This window comes from Antennarius striatus, chromosome 1 (assembly GCF_040054535.1).
Source record: "Antennarius striatus isolate MH-2024 chromosome 1, ASM4005453v1, whole genome shotgun sequence".
In the NCBI taxonomy this organism is placed as follows: domain Eukaryota; kingdom Metazoa; phylum Chordata; class Actinopteri; order Lophiiformes; family Antennariidae; genus Antennarius; species Antennarius striatus.
Window position 1 is genome coordinate 23,559,225 of NC_090776.1, and position 23,440 is coordinate 23,582,664.

The following is a 23,440-nucleotide window of genomic DNA, read 5'->3' on the forward strand; positions in this document are numbered from 1 at the left end:
TTTTGTTTTGAAATAGAACATACAGTGCCCCAAATGGATTTGTACTTATATGTCAAAATGGAATTTATTTGAATAATTTTGAGGTTTATTCACCTTTTTAAACACTTGTTATGAACATCTGTATGTATTTTGAAATGTAGCTCCTGTATTGTGATGCCTTTTGCCAGATTATTGCAAACTAAAATCTCCAAAAGTTTTACTCCTGGGTATGACAAATGTCGAGCATAAAGCCAAAAGCTGTTTCACTAAAACCATCTTTCTCACTGCACTAATCAATTTAATACTAGATGAACAACAATAATTTACTCCCTTCTGCAAAAGGTTTTTAAACCCTGTCACATGGCCACATTGTGTGATGTGTATCAGTGTAACGGACTCTAATTTAGGACAACAAACAAAACAGAGGCAGTGATATAATCTTAAAAAGTTTATAAAACTGACTTGCGGCAAAACAATACAACAGATGTGAGATCAGTGATTCCTTCTATAATTCAAACAGTAATTCTGAATAGTTAGTGGCTGTGTGTGTTCTCCATAAGCATTAATCTCCATTCTCAAACTCGTCACTGGGTTGATGGACCTGTCCCAGGACGGGTACTTCTTCTCCCTCACTCTCTACATTCAGCTCAGAGTCTTTGTGTGAGAGCTGGCTGTGTTGCTGCATGCTGCTGTTAGCTGGTTCCAAGTCTAAATCCTCCACCTCATCAATTTGAGTGTTAGAACTGACGGCATTTGTTGAGGAGACAGATGCAGGTTCATCTGGGGACGTGGAGCAGTCAGCAGTCTGGGAATCTGAGGGATAAAGCAGGAATTATGCTCCAAACAGATGGATCCGCTCATGGAATACACATCAATATCCAGGATCCTTTTTAAAAAAATATTCTATTGGCCTGATGTGTAACTGATAATTAACTATGGTTTTGACATTGACAATTTTTTCCAGGTACATGTCTCACCCATTTGTTGCTGTTGGCGGGCAAGTTTCCTCTCCAGGGCGCGCTTTTTGTTAAGCTCCATCCGTAGTCGCTGCTCCTCCGTCAGGGAGGCAGCAGCAAAGGAGGGAGGAGCCATGGGGGCAGCTGGAGCCGGAGTAGAGTGGACCGGCTCTGGAAGGTCGTCAGGGAAGCTAACCCCATTAAACGGATTTGGATCCGCAAAGATGGGTGAATCAGGAGCTACATCATTGTCTCCTAAACAAAAATTTTTCACAGGAGGGAAATAAAAGTTAAAAATGAAACCTTGTTTTTGCTCCTTTATATTAACGGAAAATTCAAAAGCTTTACTTTAACGTCGGTGTCTCACCGCCGTGAATCGCACAGCACGTCGCTGCAGACAGAATACACCCCTCCGCCGCCCGCCCAGAGCTATCAACTACATTTGTAAATCTATTGCAGCACACCCATTGGCACCTTTGTCTAGCAGTGACTCCACTCTTGAAATTTCAGAAAAGGCTGGAAGTTCAGCTTTGAGGGTCTTTCATTCACCTTTATGCCAGTTTCTCTGTGTGTTTCCACAGACTAATAGAATGGACCGTCACTAGATTCCAGATGACAGCACAATGGCATTTTTAAGACCAATTAAGTTTAAAGTGGGTTATTTCCGACGCCAAATAGTTAGGAAACACTGAGATCAGTCAGTCAGTCAAACTTTATTAATAGAATTGTTGACAGTTCCTTATGTTTTGCTACGTAATCACCGGTGCTCCTACAGTCTGCTCTACCGTCTGAGAGCAGCTCAGTCAGAGCCTGGACTTAGGTGACGCCCCTTGACTACCGTTGTTAGGGGGCGTGGGCCCGAGTGCCTTGTGAGGGGGCTCCTCTAGTGGCGGAGTGCGGCATGACTGGCAGCCAGACTGCCGGCTTTTTTTCAGCGATCATGTTTTTAACCAATATTAATATGAATATTAATCCATATATAAGACGCAACGGATTATAAGGCGCACTACGGGTTTATGAGAAAAGTTTAGGCTTTTATGTGCGCCTTATAGTGCGGAAAATACAGTAGATGGACACCATGAGCAAGCAGCTAAAAGTGAAGCTAAAGCTGACTGTAGCATGCTAGCAGGATGAGACAGAACAGGTTAAAACTCAACTATAAAACTGCATTTGAGCTCAACTCACCTCCTGATTTTCCTGTTTTAACTAACTCCTATTAAGCTGAGCTGTGTAGCTGTCCCTAGCTGAATTATTGCATCACATGAACATTTACATGAACTAAGTAAATACTGGAGAATAAACTTTCCATTTAAGCATCAATTCTACCACAAAAAAAAGACTGACTTTATTATAGCACAATGACCAGCACATCTACATACTGATTTTCCCATTATCATGCAGCCTTCCTCTGAATCACACATCTGAACACAGAGGTTTCATTTCTTACCGTCTTTGCCCACATAGTCTTCATGTGTCAGCGGCATGTCCATCCGTATGCGCTTCAGACAGGTCTGGTACAGAAAGAAAAGTCAGTTCTGAAACTGCAATGCAGAAAAGGAGCAAATATTGAGCACCAACATCTTCCTCCCACCTGCACTTCTTTCTTCTTGCCAAGCTTCTCCACTTTGTCTATAAAATCTTCAAACTGCAGTTTGGGGTACAACCTGTGGGCCCAGTTCTCCATCTTCTGCATTAACAGCCGCAGATCATCAGCCTGATCAGACAACACAAACACAAAGGCCCAGACATGTTGAATATGTGTGTGAGATCTACAAAGTACACTGCTATCGATTATGGTACTCCACAGTTTCTGCTCTAACCTCGTGACCTTTGCCTTTAAAACGGACGTTATCAAACAGGGTCCGGAGAGCTGGAAGTCCTCTGTCTGAGATGAGCCTGATGAAAATGTCAAACGCAATGCAGTTATGACTTAAATCAACATAGGGGATACACTGCTGAGAAGTTTAAGAGTGAGACACACAGGTGGAAGAGATAATGTGACGAGGAAGACACTACCATAGTTTGATTGTGTTTTGAACAGGCAATTTGCACATCATGCAACATTTGATAATGGAGAACACACACAGAAAATCATATGAAGCGGCTGTTAAGATCAAAACAATTCATCTGTCTGAATAGGAAATGGCACTGCTGCATGTAAGCTTGGCATCAATGAACCGATGGTGAGGCGTTGGTGAGGCAGCATTGTTTTACTGCCGTGTTAGAGGCACTGTTCAGAAAAAAATGGTAATTACATTTTTAAAAACATCTTTGTATAAATATCTCATGCTAGAAGACCTCAAAGCCTACAGCTTATAAACAGGTGGGGCCTATATATGTACCAAGTTATTTTTCTTTTAAAATTTAACTAGTGCAACTTATATTTAGGTACGTTAAATAGTCTGGAATTTACGGTAGATGCCTGGTTTTAATTATTTTTACAATCTATTCATGAGACTGTTTTTCTAAGTTGAATTAAGACTAAATAGTTTGCTTTTGAAAATGCATTAAATGAATATCAAAGCTTCATATCTCTAATCTGAAAGCAAACCAAAGGAAAAAAGGAACAGGAAATAAATAAATCAAACTGTTCTTTACTTTGAACAACATAAAGGAGAGATTTAATATCGGAGATACTGAATTCCAGAAGCTCTCTTGATGTCCTGCTGCCCTCTACTGTTAGTCAGTAAAAGATATTTTGATACTAAGATTTTTGCATTCATGCCAACGCTGTGCTAAGATTTCACTAGTTTATTCATTTCATCATTGTATTTACTTTCTCCAGCCGACACAAGATCAGAGTAGCATCTACTTCTGAAATGTCTGCTGTGTTTTAACATATTTGTTGACTAATTCTGAAAAAATTTAATGATTGTTTCCACAGTGACAACTCAGTACTTGACAGTGATCTGTACTGTTGTCTACTGGAACTAAATTACTGGTACTGTGACTGGGCCACAAGGAAAACTGTAGTTTGGAAACATTTGAACACAGCCAGGAAAGTGTGCACACGCTTGTGATTGGTGCTTTACACCAACACTTCTTTTGCTGTGGAAGGCCGACACGATACATAAAATAAAAATGTTCTGTGTAAATAAAAATGGAGATGTCAAGAAGAATCTGCTTCATTATTTATGTTAGTTTAAAATAAGTCATATTCAATGATTTTTCTTTATTTAGCCTTGTAACAGATTTAAATACTCTTCGATACGAGAATGGTTTTGTCTAATGTACCTGTGAGCGTCCAGCTTCGGTTGTGGCCTCTTCACTCCTTTCCTTTTGGCAGCAGGTACCTCAGCCAACTTGGACACATCGTTATCTCCATCTCCTGCATCAATGACAAAGGAGTCACAAAACATGGTCAGCAGCACCTTCTTAATCAAAGCGGATTATCATTTGTATCAGTAGCTCCCTTAAAATTTCTAAGTGTGTCCCTTGTTGAATGACTGACCATCAGCAAAAGGGTCTCCGTCATCCAGTCCCACCTGGCCTGTGGAGAGAGGCGATGGTAAGGGAGGGAATACTTCATCCTCCAAACCATCATAGTCCGACATGTTATCAAGGCCTTGATTCACCAGTGGATCAAGTTTGATATCACTCCTGGAGAAAGAGTGAAACCTCTGTTAGCCAGGATCGTTAGTAAACATTGATTTAACAACCAATTACAGAAGTTTGTTCTTACTGTAGCACAACAGAGCTGCTGCAATGATCTGAGCATTAAATCCACCAGAAGTCTTTCTGATATTTTGCACTTCCGTTGATTTTAAAGCAAGATATCAAGTCATTCAATTATGATGATTTGCTATTTTATTTTGTCACTCACATGTTATTTATAATATTACTGTCCTTAATATTCAGGCATTGTGACAAACTTGACCCGCTAGCAGGAACAGTACATCTACGTCGATGCATCAAAAGAAAACCAGATTAAACTGTCTGTCAGTGTTGGAAAGGTACTTTACAGCCTCAATGACGTCACCAGTTACAGATAAATGACCGCAGACGGCTAGCTTGTTAGCACGTTAGAGCTGCAGTCAGCGAAACAATAAAACCCAACGAATAAACCAAGAAGTTGCAAATCAACAACAGTAAATAAAATCCAACGTTGTAGTTAAAATGAGATGCAACCCGTGAGTCGTACCGTTGGCGCGCTTTCCCGGTGTGGCAGAGTCAAACTGCAGGGAATAATACTTCAACTTCCGGTGTCAAAGGGAAATAGGCGTGCCTGCGAGAAATGCGTGCACCTCTCGGGAGCGCGCACTGTCAAAGCAGAGGCTATGTCCTGTCTCGTCTGTGTGCTCGTCATAGATGGTGTATTATGTGCTGCGAATAATTCACCTTCAACGCTGTTTAATTAAATTGTTAATAGTATGTTTTTGTTTTTCATTTCAAGCTCTTAAATTCTGTTTTGCAATGCTATTTAAAATAGATTTTTCATTTTTCCCAAATCTCAATTGTTTTATTTGGAAAGGCGCTCTATAAATAAAAACAAATAACTGATTAACGACATAATGTGTTGTATTGGTTGTCGTGAAACAAGTTTGAATTTAGGCTTCATTTTAAATGAGGAAATAGCATTGAGATTCACAGAGCTGCTCCTCCTAAAGGAATGTGTCAAAGCTTGACGAGTCCTCTTTTTGCCAATCTCCCTATCCCTCCCCTTTCACAAACAACATGAAGATGGGTGTGAACATCATGTGATGACGTGCACAAACTGGTTCAGTTTGTAGATGACAGGTCAAAATGGTTTTATTCATCAGGAAGTGAATCTCAGTTTGTTGTTGACACGGAGACATGAAATGGCTCAGAAAGTAGCTTACCTGGACCAAGATCCCTTCTCTTGTTCTATCTGTGTGGATCTATTGAAGGATCCGGCGACCATTCCCTGTGGACACACCTACTGTATGAGCTGTATTAAAAGTCAATGGGATGACGAGGGAAAGAAGAAAATCTACAGGTGTCCTCAGTGCAGGAAAACATTCAGGCCAAGGCCTGTCCTGGAGAAAAACACCACGTTGGCAGTTTTAGTGGAGAAACTGAAGACTCGGCTCCAAGACGCTCCTTCTGATCAGTGCTACTCTGGACCTAAAGATGTGACCTGTGACGTCTGCACTGTGAGGAAATCGAAAGCCACCAAGTCCTGTGTCGTTTGCCTGGTCTCTTACTGTGAAATACACCTCCAACCTCATTTAGAGGTAGCTTCACTCATGAAACACAAGCTAGTGGATCCCTCAAAGATACTTCAGGAAAGCAGGTGTCCTCATCATAATGAGGTGATGAAGCTCTTCTGTCGTAGCGATCAGCAGTGTATCTGTTACCTGTGTTCTGTGGAGGAACATAAGGGTCACGACATAGTCTCAGTTGCAGCAGAGCGGACTGAGAGGAAGACAGAGGTCAAAGTGAATCGAGTACAGATCCAGCAGAGACTCCAGGACAGACAGCGACACTTGAAGGCACTTCAACAGATGGTGGAGGGTATCAATCGTTCCGCTGATAAAGCCCTGGAGGACAGTGAGAAGATCTTCACTGATCTTATGTGTCTTGTAGAGAAAGTTAAGTGTGATGTGGAGCAGCAGATCAAATCCCGACAGCAAACTGAAGTTAGTCGAGTCAAAGAACTCGAGGAGGAGCTGAAGCAGGAGATCACTGAGCTGAAGATGAAAGACACAGAGGTGGAGCAGCTCTCACACACAGAGGATCACTTTCTGCATCATCCCTCACCTACAGTAGTCAGTGACCCGACAAACTCACCCAGCATCAATAACTACCCATTTAGATACTTTGAGGATGTGATGGCTGCCGTGTCAGAGCTCAGAGATCAACTACAGGATATCTTGGTGGAGGGAGGGACAAACATTTCAGTGACAGTGACAAATGTTGATGTTTTACTGCCACAACCAGAACCCAAGACCAGAGACGAATTCTTAAAATATTCTCGTAAAATCACACTGGATCCAAATACGGCTCACACACTGCTGTTGTTATCAGAGGGGAACAGACAAGTAACAAGAATGAGTCAAGATCAAGGTTTTGCACAGCACCCAGACAGATTCACTGATTGGTGGCAGGTTCTGAGTAGAGAGCATCTGATTGGACGTTGTTACTGGGAGGTGGAATGGCGAGGTGGAGAGTGTGGTATAGCAGTCGCATACAAGAATATTGGCAGAGCAGGGAGATCAGATGAGTGTAGATTTGGAGGAAATGACAAATCTTGGATGCTAGATTGTGTGACAAACAAATACCAGTTTTATCACAACAGAATCCTGACTCCTGTCTCAGGCCCTTGTTCCTCCAGAGTAGGAGTGTACTTGGATCACAGTGCAGGTATTCTGTCCTTCTACAGCATCTCTTCAACCATGACTCTCCTCCACCGAGTTCATACGACATTCACTCAGCCTCTGTATGCTGGACTGTGGCTTTTCTATTATAAAACTACTGCTGAATTGTGTTAACTTGAACAGACCAACATTGTCCTCCGGAGATGGAGGCTTAAAATCTGTGTTTTAACTTATTTTGTTTTCATGTTTGTTTCTCAGAGCAGAGTCATTGAACAGATGTTACCAATGGGTTGTGAACAAACTGAACACAATGAATAAATAATAAGAACAGATTCTTCCTTGTCATCTTTATTGCACTGTATCATCCAAAGGTGATGAAGAAAAGGAAAAACTGATGTGAACATGAAAACTGGTGCACTTTGGTGCATTTTTTTTAAATGATTGCCATGTCTCACTGGGGTTGTTTGTCTTTCATGTGGCCCCGCGATGAGCTGGCATTTTATCTGGGGAGTACCCCACCTTTCGCTTGTAAATAACTGGGATATGCTCCAGCAGACCTATGGCCCACAAGACAGACAAGTGGTTGTAGACGAGACAACCGCGATCATCTTGTCTACAAGACAATGGATGTATGGATGACTGCTCTGTCCCTCCGTGTGCTGAACTGTGGTCGTTCTACCCTTATTAGCCTGTTTCCTCTCTTTTTCACTTCTTCCCATGTTCCTGTTTGTCTCTCCACTGTCTCCTGATCTCCACCGGTATCCATTGAATTGTCGGTTGTTCTCAGCTGTAACAAGCAACACATTTTTTCCAAACTGTTTGTTCCTAACAAATGAATCAGGATTCCCTGTATTGTATTTAGGAACAACCTCCAGGGAAACCTGCTTGGACATCACAACCAGTGAGAACACAATATGAACAGAATCAAACACTATTAGTGAGCATACTCTACTGTTTCCCCCAGAGGACATTCATCTCTTGTGATAAATAGACCTACATTACTTCAGAAGGATGGGGTCAGTCGTTGGTTAACCAGTTCATTCATGAATTCAGTGCAACGACGCAAGAGCTACCATGTTGATGACTGGTACGAACTACCTGCAGTCAACGTATCAAGATTAAAGAAGATCAAGTCATTGACAGGTTTAATTTGTGGTATTGCAGCCTCAAAGTACTTGACAAAACATGAATAGCTTTAGTTCACAACCCTCCTTAAACCATGTCTGGCCATCCATGCAATTTTTGTCTGAAAGATTTCCTTCTAATGAAAGTGACTCTAGAATATTTTTCAAACACGTGTTAAATCTTATCGTACTTCCTCCAACAGTGTTCTTTGCAGCAGCACCTGTGTGCCTCCACAAATTATACAATATCTCATTTGAGAAATGTTTGTCTTTTAATGTTTCGAATGATAGTCGATTTGAAAGGATCTCCAGCGAGCGCTGCAGGTTCTACATGTTTACCAGATCAGAGCTGTTCTATATTTGAGTTAATGCAGATTGTGGAGTGAATAAACCAGTGGAGGCTGACACTTTGATTTATGAGACTTGAGGCATGAAGAGTTTAATTATGTAAAGGAAATATTAATTTTATTTTTCCTGTAAGACTTGCCAGACTGACTTGCCTAGGTTGTAAATGCTTTTTTGAATTTTTATGACCTTTTATAAATCCGAGTGATTTCTTTCTTTCTGTGCTGACCACTTATTCAGTCACAGCTAACATCCAAACAGGAAATCAATCACCCAGAGGATTTTTACAATAACTCTTTGCCTCAGTCTTAACTTACTTCTCAGAGATAAGGATTCCTGTATAGTTCTAAATGCATATGCATTTGTCTGCTCTGCATCACGTTTGCTTCAGGGGTGTATCATCTGACATTCAGTAGTTCCTTATAGATGACTTGCACACCTAGAGCAATTTTCCACTGAATTAATTTAATTAATCTTCAGAGGCTTCCCTTCACAATTTCCTCCTGAAGTTGTCTTCCTTGCCTGTCGTTTAGCTTCTGTCACTTCCTCATAGGTTTTTGTTTTGTTGTTTTCAGTATCTGTAGCATCATGTTGAGCAGGTAATTAATATTTGTGTCATAGATATTGAGATCATCCAAATGATTATGGTGCATTTGAGTTTAGACTGCAAAAAAATGTGTTGAATTCAAAGACAGTGAATTGATAAATGAAAGTCGGAGCGCAAAACCACTTTATTTTCACAAGTGATGAAAGTGTGTTTCCCTTCTAACCAAAATTGACATATCACCCCAGTCAAGAATTAATATGACTTTTTTGTTTTGTGTGTTATTTATGACCATAAAAAATGTATTTACTGTACGTATATTATTTAAATTCAACCATTGCCTCAAATATTTTTTTATTACATAAAATGATGAAATCTACAACAGAAATGCATCATTAACATTTATTGAATAGCAAAATTATAGTTATATATGTATCTCATTCAGGCATGGCATAAGTTTTTCATGGGATTAGAAGTGTATATTGTTTGACTTCTCACAGCTCCATTAAAAGCCATCGTTCTTTCATGATCACTGAATAAACAGCACAACTTCAGTCTTAGAAAAGTATTTACTGAATTGTTGTTTGTAATCTCCAAAGAGTAGAACACTATATCTACTGTCTCTCAATTTTACAAACTTGATGATAATAAAGTGTTTCCTGTCTGCAGTTAGCTTGACTAGTCTATGAAAATACTTCACAAAAAGACAAAAGTTCACCTTGTTTAAAAAAAATGATAAGTTTGAGTTCACAGCTAGTGGCATTTTTGAATCGATAGGGACATCCTGAATGCTGATGATACAGCAGGACAATTTAACAAAATACACCAGACTGGATGAAGTTTTTACAGTTTTAAAATCACTCTTAAAATCCAGTGCTTGTGGACCTTCAGAGGCGTCCGCGCAGCAGGAACATGAGGAATACTGCACTCAGGAGGATGCAGAGCGTGCACACAGTTGGAACCACGATTTCTGTGACCATCTCCATGTGACCTATCAATGGATCTGGGAAAGTGAAAAAATGATATGTTTATACATTCAGCTTTAAATCACTGAAAAAGACTTCCACTGACTTAAATATACAGGAAAATGCATTTTACATTACTTTAAATGTTTGGGGTTTTTTGTTGGTATTTTTACTTAACATTACTACCAATACTTTAACAATACTACCAATAACTTTGCTTGTTTTTTTGGCTGAAGGGTTACTTAATAGGACATCAACCAAATTTTACAAATCTTTTTTTTTTCTTCCCTGTGTGAGATTTTTTTTTTAAACAAATATTCAAATCATATGGGAGAAAGTTTTGAGTGAACTTTTCCTTTAATCTTCCAATTGACACATACTGTATCTGTAGCTGTAAGTGTAATGTGGAGGGGTAAAATTCACATTTACCTGAAGAAGGTTAAATTGTAAGATAGCATAGCATAAGAACTTTTGCACCTAAACTTCATCATGCACTGGCCAAGACTTTAGCATTCCTGCATGTTCCTGATTTTCTTGGGACTTTCTTCTAGCTGGATGGGCAAAACAAAGAAAAACCCTGTTAGATAGCAGAAGAACAACCTTGAGACAGAATTTTCCTTTGTTTGGCCCCATCTAGCTAATTGTACATCTTAAGCACGAACCTGCAGCCAGGAGCTGGTTACTGGAGGTGCAACTTTCTATGGCTTTTCTCTTCCAACTGTCCACCTGTATAGATTGAACAAAACAATAAACAACTTATTCTGTTCCAAGGTTTTTTAAAGGTGGGTTTTGCGATTTACCTCTCTCTGATTGGGAAAGCCATTAGAGCTGATGATGCGTTTGTAAAACTGGACAGATGCCTTTGGATAGCGCGGTTTGTTTTTGTTCCTGAAGTCTACATAATAGAGGCCAAACCTCTCAGAATACCCTTCATCCCACTCAAAGTTGTCGAGTAGAGACCAGGCAGTGTAGCCCTTCACATTCACTCCATCCTTAATAGCTGTTGAACAAAACAGACAAAAGATGGATTTAAGATTACCTCAGATGGTAAATTCTGTCATTTCCGATAATATCACTATAGTCTGTGGAGTTGTAGTTCTACCTTTAAGCATTTCATTGATGTAATCTTTAAAATACTTCATCCTCCAGTCATCGCAGAGGTCTGTGCAGAGCATCTTCTCTGAGACACCATTTTCTGTCACATATATCATGGGGTTTCCATACTGGGTCTGTAATGGAGTTAGAAATCACACTCATGTTACGCCAAACATACAACATATGTTCATATAACACGTTTAAATCCACAATAGGTGAATAGTCCTTTTAAAGAGATAAGCATCCATCTAATCTGGTTTTTGACACTTTACCTGCACCAAGATGGCATTTGACACACATTTGGGTGATGTTAAGTAGATGGTTGTATATCTACTGTATATATTATTTATATTTCAGTGTATGGTTGCAATGTAATTGAACTAAATTCTACATGCTGAATTTATTAGGCACATATGCTTGTTTCCAAAACTATTACAAAATTTCACTCTTTCATCCCAAACTTTGCAATATAGGAGTCTGCATCACTGCTTGCATCACTGACATGCTACGTGTGCATGTCACATTGATTTTTAAAAACAATACTTAATTTTATACTTTATTGAATAAATTTTGAAGATACTAATTTTATTTAAATTTGTGTAATCTACCTTGATAAAATTCAGCAAGCGTCGGAAGCCCCAGGGAACAGCATAGAGCCATTCAGAACCAGGATCAGGCCACTGTGGGTCAACCAGTTCAGCCAGGTCACGATCTGCAAAGTAGCTATCTCCAAGGCCTGATGGGTAATTTTTCACGGTGATATAGCGGGTAGTGAAATGACCCAGGCCTAAGAAGTCGCAGGTTCCCTTAATGTAACTCTTCTCCTGGGGTGAGAAGACAGGAAGCCTTGAAGCCCCCAGGCCCTGCTGGCCACTTTTCCTGCCTAAAGACAAAAAGTCAATGGATTTAATAAAAAAATGTGTCACAGGTGATTTTTCATTCTCATAATGTGCAGATTTCCAGAGTTTATGGTTTGTAACCCTCATTATGAACAGTCCAAACAAGGAGTAACTTTGACCAGTTATCCACAGAACAACAAAACGAACAATTTGAATAATTTAAGAAAAAAATATGTGCAAAAGTTAGTTAAAAAATGCAATGTACTACATATGGTGCTTTACAGATTTAGCCAAACCTTAATTGAAGCCGATGTGAGCAAGCAGACATTCCTTGGATTCATTTAGACAACACAGTGAATAGTTATGCAGGTGTCTAAAGAAAATACTAGTAAAATAACCTTTTGTTTTCATGATATTGAAAATGTTGTGGATCTAGATATTCTTGGCATCTCCATCAAATTTGCAGCTCTTTTATCTGCAAAGGACAAATGACCAAACGCTAGGCACATTATTTGTTTGCTGTTGTGGCCACCAGACCTCCTGCATCATAGAAATAGATGGAGTGGTATGTTTTTTTCCGTGACACCACAAAAATGACGTTGTGCATCGGACTCTAACATACCAATATAATCTTTCATGACCTGGGGGTAGTCTCCATTAAAGAGGGGAGTAGCAAACCATCCCAAATAGAACTGTATGTATCTCTCTGCAGCTTCAATGTCCCTCTGGTTGGTGATGTCCACAGGTTCCCCCCAGTCAGCTGTTAGTGAGATCCCCACCAAGCCTAAACACACACAGCAACATTACTGTCCAGCATGGTGAAATGTATCTTCAATCACAAAATAAAACAAACGGAAAATAATCTGTTGACAGGTTTTGCCTTTACCTTTTTGTTTGTTTCGCCATTGCAGGTCATAAGAGTGCCAAACTTTGGCATGTGCCTGTGTCAAAGATGGAAAAGCAGTGTCACAACACCTGTTGATTAGCAATTATTAGAAAGTGGACATCAATTTCAAAAGCTGCCTACAGATTTAAATAAAAGATGTATAAAGTTTGAACATGAAATCAACCAATCAATCAATCTTTCCATCTGGGTACATGCTCTGAGAGCATGTAAGGAAGTGAGGAGAGGGTGGCATTTTTGTGTTTTTCATTCTCTTTTTCTTTTAGATTTTCACGTGTGATTAATTTGTGAATTTGTTTTTCTATGAATGATGTGCTTTTTTAATAAAATAAAATCTTTCTTGATAATATAGATTGAGCATGGGGTTTAATAGCACAATGCTATTGCCATAATATTTTGTGATTTGAATTTTGTATTTGTTTTGTCGCCTATAGTGCAACACAAAAAGCAATTCCTGTATTCTTTCATAAACATACTGACAAGCAAACTAACAAAGCTACTCATGGACGGAAGTGTAGCCTCTTTGACGACATAAAACACGTTAAACTTCATCATGTCTTATGTTCTACCTTTATGATGTGGTGAGCAGCTTTGTAGGCTCCTGTTCCCCTCAGCTTCAATCCAGGTGCATGCTCCCCGGTTTCATATCCTTCCACAGCAACAGACTGAAAGCACAACCCAGTAAAAGACAAATAAAACCTACCATCTGTTCACAAGATGATGAACGCACCAGGTCTGTTGAAACCAACATACCCATGGATTGCTGAAAGTGATCCAGTACTTCACTCTGTTTCCAAATCTCTCAAAGCACAAGTTGGCAAAGTCATTGAAATAATTCACCATGCTGATGTTCTGCCAGCCACCATACTTCTCCTGCAAGACCTGGAGAGTTCAACCCATTAATTATCCACGCTTGTAATGTCCCGTCATTTCATGGAAAGTGAACACCAAATGTCTTGTTCCCACCTGAGGTAAATCCCAGTGGTACAGTGTAACCACAGGTGTGATCTTGTTGTCCAGCAGCATGTTTATCAGGTCGTCGTAATATTTGATTCCCTTTTCATTGATGTGTTCGCCTGAAAGATTTGATTATTGCGACAATGAGTTAATCATTTTTTGGTGCTGATTTGGTAATTTAATATTAATGAAATCTGACAATCAAACATTCTTAAAGTCAATCTAGAGTTTGGCACTGTTAGGTTTTCTTAGTGCTATTTTTAGAATTTTTAAAAATTATTCTAACATCAAGTACAAAAAGAATAGTAAAATTAAAATTATTCAGTATAAAAAGAAATTACACTGAAATAGAAATGGAATTGCAAATAAAATAAAAATAGACAGGCATGTATTTACTTTTCAGTCCACTTGGTAAAATCCTTGGCCAGGAAATGGAGAAACGGTAGTGATTCAGCTTCATCTCCTTCATCAGGGAAATGTCATCCTGAAAAAAACAAACGTCAGAAAACACGTTGTCACCCATTTGATGCTAAAGACAAAAATAGAAAGGATCTTTCCATTTTTAACTCATTTGTCATAAAATTAGTGTCTTTGAATTTGAAGGATTAAGATGGATATCATCCTGCAGAGAGGAACAAAAATATACATCAAACATCAAATGACAGTTTGATCACGGTTTGCCAGCTATCCTGTGTTTAAACCTATGTCACACTGGAAATGGAAATGGAAATTTGTTTAAACTTTCTAAGTCATTGTGTTGTTAGGAAGCGGTTAGTATATTGAGTTTGCTTATTGAATTTGACAGATGTATTGATCTGGTGCATTGAGAAGTTTTTAACAAGGTTTTATTGTTGTGTTGTGAACTGTCCCTCCAAAATTCATGGCACAGACATTACAATGATCTCAGTCTGAAAGGGAGCAGACAACGTGGTTACCTCCCATAAGTTTAAAATTCCTCAGAATAAAAATTTTGCAAATACACCAACATAAGTAACTGTACCTGAAATAGACATGGACTATATATTCTTGGATTTTAATCCGTTCTCACATTGTTAACGTAAATAAGCCATGTGCTTTATCTATACCAGCCTCAACTTTTGGGAAGTGTAAGTTTTTTCTATGTCACCTTAAATTTGTAGTATCCCTCACAGGAGGAGTCTCCTGTGTCATTTGCAAATATTTTCCCATTTTTGTGCGCAAATGCATCCCATATGCTCATTCCTTTTCCATCTATATTCCAAGCTCCTTCAGTCTGATAGGCAGACGTCCCGGCTCCCCAGGAGAATCCTGCAGAGAGGAACACAAAATACATTTCAAACATCAAATGACAGTTTATCACAGGGTTTGGTGGCTATCCAGTATTTAATCCTATGTTATACCGGTTGGAAATGTGCCAAAGTAGAATGACGATCTTTCATTCTTGGTCCAGTCAAAGTCATCATTGGCCGACACACACAGCACCAGAGCAAGCACATAGTAGGGCCTCAGGATGCACTGCTGCAGCATTATGATTGTTGTTGAGAAACTCACTGTCTTCACACCTAAAACACAACATTACAGTGGATATCACAGACATTATCGAGTCTGTCTACACATCTGTCCTACAGAATATACAGGTGTATCGAAAATTCTGAAACTCACACAGAGGTTTCAGGAGTCCATAGGTTTTGAGTAAAACCTTCCAAACATAAACTCATCTATCATTTGTTTAAAACGCATTTAAAAAACAGTGAACAAGAATCTAGTTTCATTTCAGCCAGCTGTTCGAAACACTGAGACAAAACCCAATTAAAGACAGAAAATAAGCTAACTTGTCCAGCACTGTCAGGACGAGAGACATTTCAAGCTGTTGTGTCTTCAAACTGTGCAAAAGGAAAGCAAGGTTAAAAAGTCTAAGTTGCCTGTGACTCCTTGATGAAGCGTGTGCTGGTTTCTCTCCCTACATATGTCCCTTTGTTAGGTGTCTGCTCCAGCCCCAGCTGCCTCACTCAGTCCCACATATAGATGTCTGACCTGTAGCATTTGTCTCCTGTGGAAACGGCTCCAAAATACAAGAAACGTCACCAAGCTTCTGCACTCAATTCAGGATTCCGAGTGTCACTGGCAGCTTCAGCGCTGATGTTACAAAAATCAAACAGACAGAGTGAGGCATCCAGGTCATTTTCTGCTATTCATCAGCACACATACACTCCCCTCTCCCTTTCTCTCCCACCAGCATCGTGCCCACCGTGTAAATGCCTCCATTTGAAGTCACTGAAGTGTGAGCATAAATTTGCTGTGGCTAACAATTCCTTTGGGAAAGGAAGGAGTTTGTCACTGTAAGCAAAGTTAATGTCAGATATCTAGTTCCACAAAGCTCAATGTCAATTTTAATGTATGTACTATGAATTTATAACACAATAGGAAATCATTGTGCATAGTTGATAGTATAAGAGGAGCAAAAACAAAATAATCTCTAAAAACAAATAGGTTCACATTCCTTTACACAAGTTAATTTGTGTAACTTATAGGGCTTAGTTTGGACACAGTAATAGAAACAACTATAACAACAACTGACAAATAATAGATACAATAGATTTGTAAACACGTATACGTATTGGAAAGATGGGGTAAGCATATTTTTCCAACATTTTACCTATCAGCAGTACAGGTCATTATCCAAGATTTACTTTGGAATTTTACATTTCCCCTAATTCCCTCAGCAGCATCACATATATTTACTCTGTTTACTTACCTTTTTTTGAACAGACACGTCTTCCTTTTCTAAACAAATTGATGATGGAGCTGACATCCTGGTGCTGGTAAGAGAACTGAAGGTGCAGCTCCTCTTCACCCATCGTCCAAATTAGCACTCAAGCAGATTGTGAATCATGAAGACTGCATTGTGGGCCTGAAAAGATCTGGATCATTTACAAAATCTATGATAGCTTATCGGGCTGCCCTGCTGGTACGAATTTATTTTTGAATAATCCTGATAGCAAACAGCCAGGCAAACCAACGCCTGCAAGAACAAAGGTGGAGCACACATCTTCATCACGCTTCAGTTTCATGGAAACACATCGCATACCCTTTGAGAAAGACAAACCAAACAAACCAGAAAGGCCCTCAGTAAACAACACACAGTATCAATACCAAAGTCTATTTAATTCATTCATCCAACGAAACTGATCTGAACTGCTACTATCTCTGCTACATGCTGGTGACGTTTTTGTAGCCCTATTATTAAAGTACAGCCGCTGGGAAAGATCACAATTAGAAAAATTTGGTCGGTCTGGAATTTTCATCTGGATCCAAGTCCAAATTGCCCACACTCATAGATCACAACCCAATATCAGTTAAACCGACATCTGTATTTCCTGCACTGAGGGCCCCTCACTGACAGCAGTCCTGTATGGGGTCATGACCTCTACAGTGAATAACGTGAGCAGAAGCTGGCCCCGCACAAAGCCTGAATACAACCATTATTATAAGTGCACTGTTGAGAGAACTGCTGAATTGCTCAAACCCAAAACTGTTGGCACTGCACTCTCACACCTACATGTTAGTTTGCAGTTTATGTGTGTGTGCAGAAACTCTCTGCTTATTTGAGTTTGTATGTCTGCATGTCTGTTGCATGTGTGTGTGTGTGTGTTTGTATGTTTTTTGTTCCCTGGAAGGGGTTGCAATGAGCCTATGAGTACAGAGAACATGAGCGTGGTTGTGTGTTTAGCATATCAATTGTGTCCTGGCCCCCAACGACTGGTACAGAACTATTCTGAGCTTTCTAGCAGCTGACGGCTCACCTCAACATGCTGTATTTAAGGGGCTTTCTTGTTGGCTCACAGAGCTGACATGAACATCTTTACGAAGGTCCCTGGATTAGTCCAACAAACCAGGTATGTTTAGAGTGTTGTGCACCGGCTGTGGGCACACAGAGTCAGACCACCCCTGCGGTCAGAGGTGGTTCCAACACCAGTTTCCCCAAATCATCTGAGGAAATAAGAAAAATGCACACAAAATGAGTGTTTACAGTGAAGTGTGTCTGTTTTAAGCAGTTAGTCTTGTGTTTGAGAAATAATACCATTAAAAATGCTTCTATATCTACAGCAAGCTGGGTTCTGTGCTCCAACGTGCCTTTTACGGGTCCAGTGGGAGGGTGAGTTGAATAATCTGTATGTTTATTCAAGCGTATGAGGTTCATCATTATAAATGTACTCATAATGTATATAACTACGGTGCTGGGAGATTTTAATTGGATTTTCACTGTATCCTCAATTCAAGATTAATATATGGCATGAGGAGCAACATCATCATTTCAACTAGAAAAAAGATATTCCGGAATTAAATCCATTAAGTCTTTAAAATCAAAATACGTCAAATAAAAATAGCAAAATCCCCTTTCATTTTTGACCCTGTACCTGGAATTAAGGCCTCAATGATCAAGTGACCAATAATGTTGGACCACCAAAAATGAAATAGCTTTCAAAAATAACAATAGCAAACAAAATAAAACAAATTAAAATTAAATGGCAGACGAAGAAGAAACAAGAAGAAGTAGAAGAAGCAGAAATAACTCTTGAAATGGTTTCATCCGTTTGTTGTCGTCACTGCCACAGTGATAGCATTTTCTCATTAATACCACTTACTATGGTTTTTCATCCTTGGGTTTCAGACATACTGAAAATCTCACACGATGTTTTAGCTCACTAAACAGCATGCTGCGAGTGGAGTCGGTGGTCAGCTGGGTGTTAAGAATGAGTATTGACAAACGTGTTAAAATTTGATGGCAAGATCATCCAAGACACTGGAAATGGCCTCTCATCTCCAACAAAGATGGATCCAACTGCCTAATGATATCATCATATTGTCACTGCCTTACTGAAAAAGACTGGATCTGGACGATCTGGACTTCTGCAGATCAGCTAGCGTTTGCCACAGTGCTGGAGGTAGACATGCCGATGTCTTAAGGTTATTTTAAAAAATAATCTCAACCCTAACCCAATTCAAAATCCAATCACTTAGCTAACAGTTTTCAAAAAATTGATCAAGTATGTCATGCATAGTTGATAACAAAAATAAATATATCGTTAAAATGGTTACAATAAATAATGGAGCTGCTGATTTATCCAGTTCCACTCAAAACCTGTTTAAATACTTGGTGCATTCCCACCTCATTGATTCAGTTTCATGGGGATCATTAAACAGTTTATATGTAATCGATCAAAAGTGGCATTAAATTCCATCTGTCAATGTTTCAAAAAGAGTAAAACAGTTCCTAAATTCACAAATTTATCTGGACCCACTTCCAAATATAGTTTCAAGAATCAAGTTTCATGAAATTTCAATAGTTTTTAGTCAAACAAAACAACAACCAGAGGTAAAAATGAAAAACATGAGAGGACAGTCAAAATCATAAATGTAAAAGGAACTGTCCCTCACTGTTTATGAAGTAAACACAACCAAGAAAACCATCAAGAAAGACTCCGGTCCAACAGACTGCACCTGCTAATAATCCCAAAATCATCTAAAATCTACAGCCATATTGTATATTAACAAAATATAAATCAATTATGAATACCTTAAAGCTGATTGTAGCAGAGCAGACTTTTATTGTGGTGTTTTTGCACTCAGGTGACCCTTTTCGAGCAGCGGAACTTCGCTGGCAGACGGCTGGACCTGAGCTCTGACTGCGCTCGGCTGAGTGACAAGAACTTCCCTGAGAGATGTAACTCTGTACAAGTGGAGAGCGGAGCGTAAGTCCACCCCACCATCCTCACCACCACCTGAGTGATGGACAGACATTGTAGAAAACACACTGGTGGCCAAAAGACAAAAGAGCTCACACAGTCATTGCATAGTATTATAGTGGACTTTAAAGTTTGAAGGTTGGAAAACCACAGAAAAGAAACACAAGCCTGTTAATTATATTTTATACATAAACACCAGTAGATTGGAAAACAGTCTAAAAATATGTAATAATTTAGAACATAAAATGTGTTGTAGTGTCATTGAGCAGAAATTAAAAGGAATGAATTTCAATTACTGTAACTTTGAAGAAGAAAATCATCCAAAATGGGATTTCTGCGATAACAAAATGTCTCAAAACTGAAATAACACAGAACATTTGGTCAAAGTAATAATAATTTTATAGGTCAAACTTTGTGTGTCAAATTTAATCTGCATTGAAATTCAAGCTTTATTTTCCCCAGACAGGTACGATTGTCTTGGATTGAAACAGATATTACATTTTAGATAAACAAACATTGTCTAGGATGCTGAGTTTGAGAGACACAATATTGTTGTGGAAAGTCATGCTGTGTGCGTATGTGTGTGTGTGTGTGTGTGTGTGTGTGTGTGTGTGTGCTTGTGTGTGTGTCATTCCCTACTGCTGTTTGCTCTGTCTTTAACTCCTCGCTCCCCTCTTTTGAAGATGGGTTGGTTATGAGCATGAGAACTTCCGGGGCCGTCAGTACCTGTGGGACATGTCCGAGCGGGGAGAGTACAACTGCTACGACAAGTGGTGCGCTCAGGTTGACCACGTCTCCTCCGTCCGTTCTGTGAAGCAGGTGAAGCATGAAGATGACATAAGAACAAACATGACAGCAGCTGCAACACAGAAATACTGTAGGGCCACAAAACAATCAAAGCATGCCAGGTAGAAATAATGAGACATTTTCCATTAAAAAATATGTTAATAGGTAAAATCTGTCAAGTAGAAAGGTTGTAAAGGATAATTTACCCAAAATGTGAAAATTCAGTCCTTTATTCCAATGGTATTATTTGTGGATCATTTGTGAATCAGAAAAAAATAAGAAAAGTTTCTGTACAAATTGCTCAGATAAACCTTGAGTTATATATTTGTGTTCTATCCAGGACAATAACCCTGCCAGAGCTCAGCTGTTTGAGCGAGCCGGCTTCTCTGGTAAGAAGATGGAGATTCAGGACGACATTCCCAACCTGATGAGCCGTTACAGCCTCAACAGAGTCGCCTCGATCCGAGTCCTCGGAGGAGCGTAAGTGTGGAACTCTTCAGATATCCTAGGAAGTCTGCAATGAAAGAAACAAGCGTAGAAACTGTGTTGTCCTAAAATTCAGCAAATTCTTCTCACATCCATGAAATCTAGAAAATGTGACAAGCAGGCAACACAATGTTGGAATTTTATTTTAAAAAGTTTGTAACAATTTATCTATACAAATAACTGTCTTCTGATAACCGTTCAATCACCTTTTAAATGAAAGCGAATCATCTCAGCTTTTCTTAAGTTTCTTTCATGTTGTGACATTTTAGGACTCAAGACTTTGTTTAAACTAATTCATCGACTACTCTACTGTCCATCAGCTGTGTAGCACAGCATGGAGTCAGTAGAAAATAATGGAGTTCAGTTTTTAATATTTCTAATGACATTTATCAGTTTCGTGTAAACCCTGAAACTTGTCCCTCCCACCCTTTTAGAATTGATTTTACGATTTCCAAACGTAGAAAGCCCCTCGGGGTCTAACTATAAGTCTAACTTCCAGTGATGACCCTACTGTATGTACAGTTGTGTTCAAAATAATAGCAGTCTGTTTCAAAAATTGAGTAAAGCCCAAACTCTTTACAATGATTTTTATTTCCATGCATTGGGAACACTGCACATTATATTCTAAATCAAAACATGAAGAAGAAGGCAGAAATTCTTTAATTACTTTACAGAAAATGAAGAAAAATGAACAAAAAATAGCAGTGTCTGCATTTTACTTCACAAACTCAAATATTTACTGTATAAACTGAAAAATATCCAGGATTCAGCATCCCTATGAATCAGTAAACTAATATTTAGTTGTATAGCCACTGTTTCTGAGAACCGCTTTACATCTGTGTTGCATGGAGTTGACCAACTTCTGGCATCTGTGAACAGGTATCCCAGCCCAGGATGATTTGACAACGTTCCATAATTCCTCTACATTTCTTGGTTTTGCCTCAGAAACAGCAATTTTAATGTCACCCCACAAATTTCCTACTGGATTAAGGTCCGGGGATTGGGCTGGCCACTCCATGACTTTAACTTTGTTGGTCTGGAAACAAGAAGCTGCTCGCTTACTAGTGTGTTTGGGGTCGTTATCTTGTTGAAACACCCATTTCAGGGGCATTTCCTCTTCAGCGTAAGGCAACATGACCTCTTCAAGTATTTTGATGTATCCAAACTGATCCATGATCCCTGGTATGCGATAAATAGGCCCGACACCATAAGAGAAACATCCCCATATCATGATGCTTGCACCACCATGCTTCACTGTCTTCAGAGTGTACTGTGGCTTGAATAGTGTTTGGGGGTCGACTGACAAACTGTCTGCGGCCCTTAGACCCAAAGAGAACAATCTTACTCTCATCCGTCCACAAAATGTTTCTCCATTTCTCTTTTGGCCAGCCAATGTGTTCTTTGGCAAATTGTATCCTCTTCAGCACATGTCTTTTTTTTAACAGTGGGACCTTGCGGGGGCTTCTTGCTGATAGATTAGCTTCACACAGGCGTCTTCTAATTGTCACAGTACTCACTGGTAACTCCAGACTGTCTTTGATCATCCTGGAGCTGATCATTGGCTGAGTTTTCACCATTCTGGCTATTCTTCGATCCATTCGAATGGTAGTCTTCCGTTTTCTTCCACGTCTCTCTGGTTTTGCTTTCCCTTTTAAAGCATTGGAGATCATTTTAGCCGAGCAGCCCATCATTTTCTGCACTTCTTTATACGTTTCCCCTTCATTAATCAACATTTTAATCAAAGTACGTTTTTCTTCTGGACAATGTCTGGAGCGACCCGTTTTTCTCTGGTTTTCAGAGAGAAATGCATGAGCAACATGTGCTGGCTTCAACCTTAAATAAGGGCCACCTGACTGACACCTGTTTTTTCACAGATTGAATGACTTCACTAATGGAACGCCACACTGCTATTTTTTTTTGAACACGCCCCTTCAATTCATTATTCAATTACAGACTCAGGAGCATACATATCATGAATGATGGCTCTTTTGGTTTTCTATGACCCTACTACAGTAACTGGTAAATTATTTGCCATACAGTAATATAATTTCTACCAATCTATCATGTTGGACCGCTATTATTTTGAACACAACCGTAATCCTCAGCTTTCTGTTGTAGCTCAGCTGTTCCTGTGTTTAAATCTGTAGTTTTGTTTTATTTTGGTATATGATTTAACATTATAATTTAATGCATTGTTTGCAAGCTGCATGTAGTACCAACTATCAGTCAAGAAGATACTGATCTGTGTGTGTCTGTGTGTAAAGGTGGGCAGTGTATCAGGAACCAAACTACAGGGGCCCTCATTACATCCTGGAGAAGCGTGATTATAACAACTTCTCTGACTGGGGCAGCCAGAACAACACTGTGGGCTCGATGCGTCGAGTTCGCTTCAGCTGAACGGCGGCGCCGGTTGGCCTCCTGTCAGCAGGACGTCACACACATGAAACCTGTCAGCT

At 39.4% G+C, this 23,440-nt stretch overlaps 4 protein-coding genes across 7 annotated transcripts; 2 read left to right on the top strand and 2 right to left on the bottom strand.

Annotated features, from left to right (window-relative positions):
- Positions 1 to 442: 442 nt before the first annotated feature.
- tipin (timeless interacting protein) lies at positions 443 to 5,138 on the bottom strand. Of its 2 annotated transcripts, none has more exons than XM_068319038.1 (8): positions 5,077 to 5,138; positions 4,387 to 4,535; positions 4,170 to 4,263; positions 2,756 to 2,831; positions 2,527 to 2,649; positions 2,383 to 2,446; positions 957 to 1,190; positions 443 to 792 (listed from the first exon to the last, which is right to left on the bottom strand). In XM_068319038.1, exons 2-8 carry the CDS (start codon positions 4,487 to 4,489, stop codon positions 542 to 544), a joined length of 945 nt encoding a protein of 314 aa, XP_068175139.1. In that variant the 5' UTR covers positions 4,490 to 4,535; positions 5,077 to 5,138; the 3' UTR covers positions 443 to 541. The 2 variants fall into 2 exon arrangements, with proteins under 2 accessions (XP_068175139.1, XP_068175147.1); XM_068319046.1 differs by lacking the exon at positions 5,077 to 5,138 and adding an exon at positions 4,618 to 4,663.
- Positions 5,139 to 5,734: 596 nt separating this feature from the next.
- LOC137592903 (tripartite motif-containing protein 16-like) lies at positions 5,735 to 7,511 on the top strand. The gene has a single exon (XM_068311388.1). It carries the CDS (start codon positions 5,735 to 5,737, stop codon positions 7,385 to 7,387), a length of 1,653 nt encoding a protein of 550 aa, XP_068167489.1. The 3' UTR covers positions 7,388 to 7,511.
- Positions 7,512 to 9,448: 1,937 nt separating this feature from the next.
- On the bottom strand, positions 9,449 to 16,174 carry lctla (lactase-like a). Of its 3 annotated transcripts, XM_068311375.1 has the most exons (15): positions 15,628 to 15,967; positions 15,366 to 15,527; positions 15,113 to 15,273; positions 14,383 to 14,470; positions 13,996 to 14,105; positions 13,783 to 13,911; positions 13,599 to 13,694; positions 13,012 to 13,066; positions 12,748 to 12,909; positions 11,895 to 12,169; positions 11,294 to 11,420; positions 10,992 to 11,191; positions 10,854 to 10,917; positions 10,621 to 10,742; positions 10,096 to 10,229 (listed from the first exon to the last, which is right to left on the bottom strand). In XM_068311375.1, exons 2-14 carry the CDS (start codon positions 15,490 to 15,492, stop codon positions 10,669 to 10,671), a joined length of 1,668 nt encoding a protein of 555 aa, XP_068167476.1. In that variant the 5' UTR covers positions 15,493 to 15,527; positions 15,628 to 15,967; the 3' UTR covers positions 10,096 to 10,229; positions 10,621 to 10,668. The 3 variants fall into 3 exon arrangements, with proteins under 3 accessions (XP_068167467.1, XP_068167459.1, XP_068167476.1); XM_068311366.1 differs by lacking the exons at positions 10,621 to 10,742; positions 15,628 to 15,967 and adding an exon at positions 16,000 to 16,174 and having other exon boundaries at positions 9,449 to 10,229; XM_068311358.1 differs by lacking the exon at positions 10,621 to 10,742 and having other exon boundaries at positions 9,449 to 10,229.
- A 1,586-nt stretch (positions 16,175 to 17,760) lies between these two features.
- On the top strand, positions 17,761 to 23,412 carry crybgx (crystallin beta gamma X). The gene is made up of 6 exons (XM_068321857.1): positions 17,761 to 17,861; positions 18,073 to 18,121; positions 19,597 to 19,718; positions 20,396 to 20,531; positions 20,839 to 20,978; positions 23,249 to 23,412. Exons 1-6 carry the CDS (start codon positions 17,818 to 17,820, stop codon positions 23,379 to 23,381), a joined length of 624 nt encoding a protein of 207 aa, XP_068177958.1. The 5' UTR covers positions 17,761 to 17,817; the 3' UTR covers positions 23,382 to 23,412.
- The last annotated feature ends 28 nt before the right edge of the window (positions 23,413 to 23,440 follow it).

Coding starts and splice junctions, on each gene's coding strand:
- tipin (XM_068319038.1), bottom strand. CDS start 4,489: ATGTCGGACTATGATGGTTTGGAGGATGAAGTATTCCCTCCCTTACCA. Junction 4,264..4,386: donor CGGAGACCCTTTTGCTGATG/GTCAGTCATTCA, acceptor TCATTGATGCAG/GAGATGGAGATAACGATGTG. Junction 793..956: donor CCGCCAACAGCAACAAATGG/GTGAGACATGTA, acceptor TTTATCCCTCAG/ATTCCCAGACTGCTGACTGC.
- LOC137592903 (XM_068311388.1), top strand. CDS start 5,735: ATGGCTCAGAAAGTAGCTTACCTGGACCAAGATCCCTTCTCTTGTTCT.
- lctla (XM_068311366.1), bottom strand. CDS start 15,492: ATGCTGCAGCAGTGCATCCTGAGGCCCTACTATGTGCTTGCTCTGGTG. Junction 14,471..15,112: donor AGGGATACTACAAATTTAAG/GTGACATAGAAA, acceptor TGTTTTTTTCAG/GATGACATTTCCCTGATGAA. Junction 14,106..14,382: donor TTTACCAAGTGGACTGAAAA/GTAAATACATGC, acceptor CAAATCTTTCAG/GCGAACACATCAATGAAAAG.
- crybgx (XM_068321857.1), top strand. CDS start 17,818: ATGAACATCTTTACGAAGGTCCCTGGATTAGTCCAACAAACCAG. Junction 19,719..20,395: donor GTACAAGTGGAGAGCGGAGC/GTAAGTCCACCC, acceptor CCTCTTTTGAAG/ATGGGTTGGTTATGAGCATG. Junction 20,532..20,838: donor CCGTCCGTTCTGTGAAGCAG/GTGAAGCATGAA, acceptor TGTTCTATCCAG/GACAATAACCCTGCCAGAGC.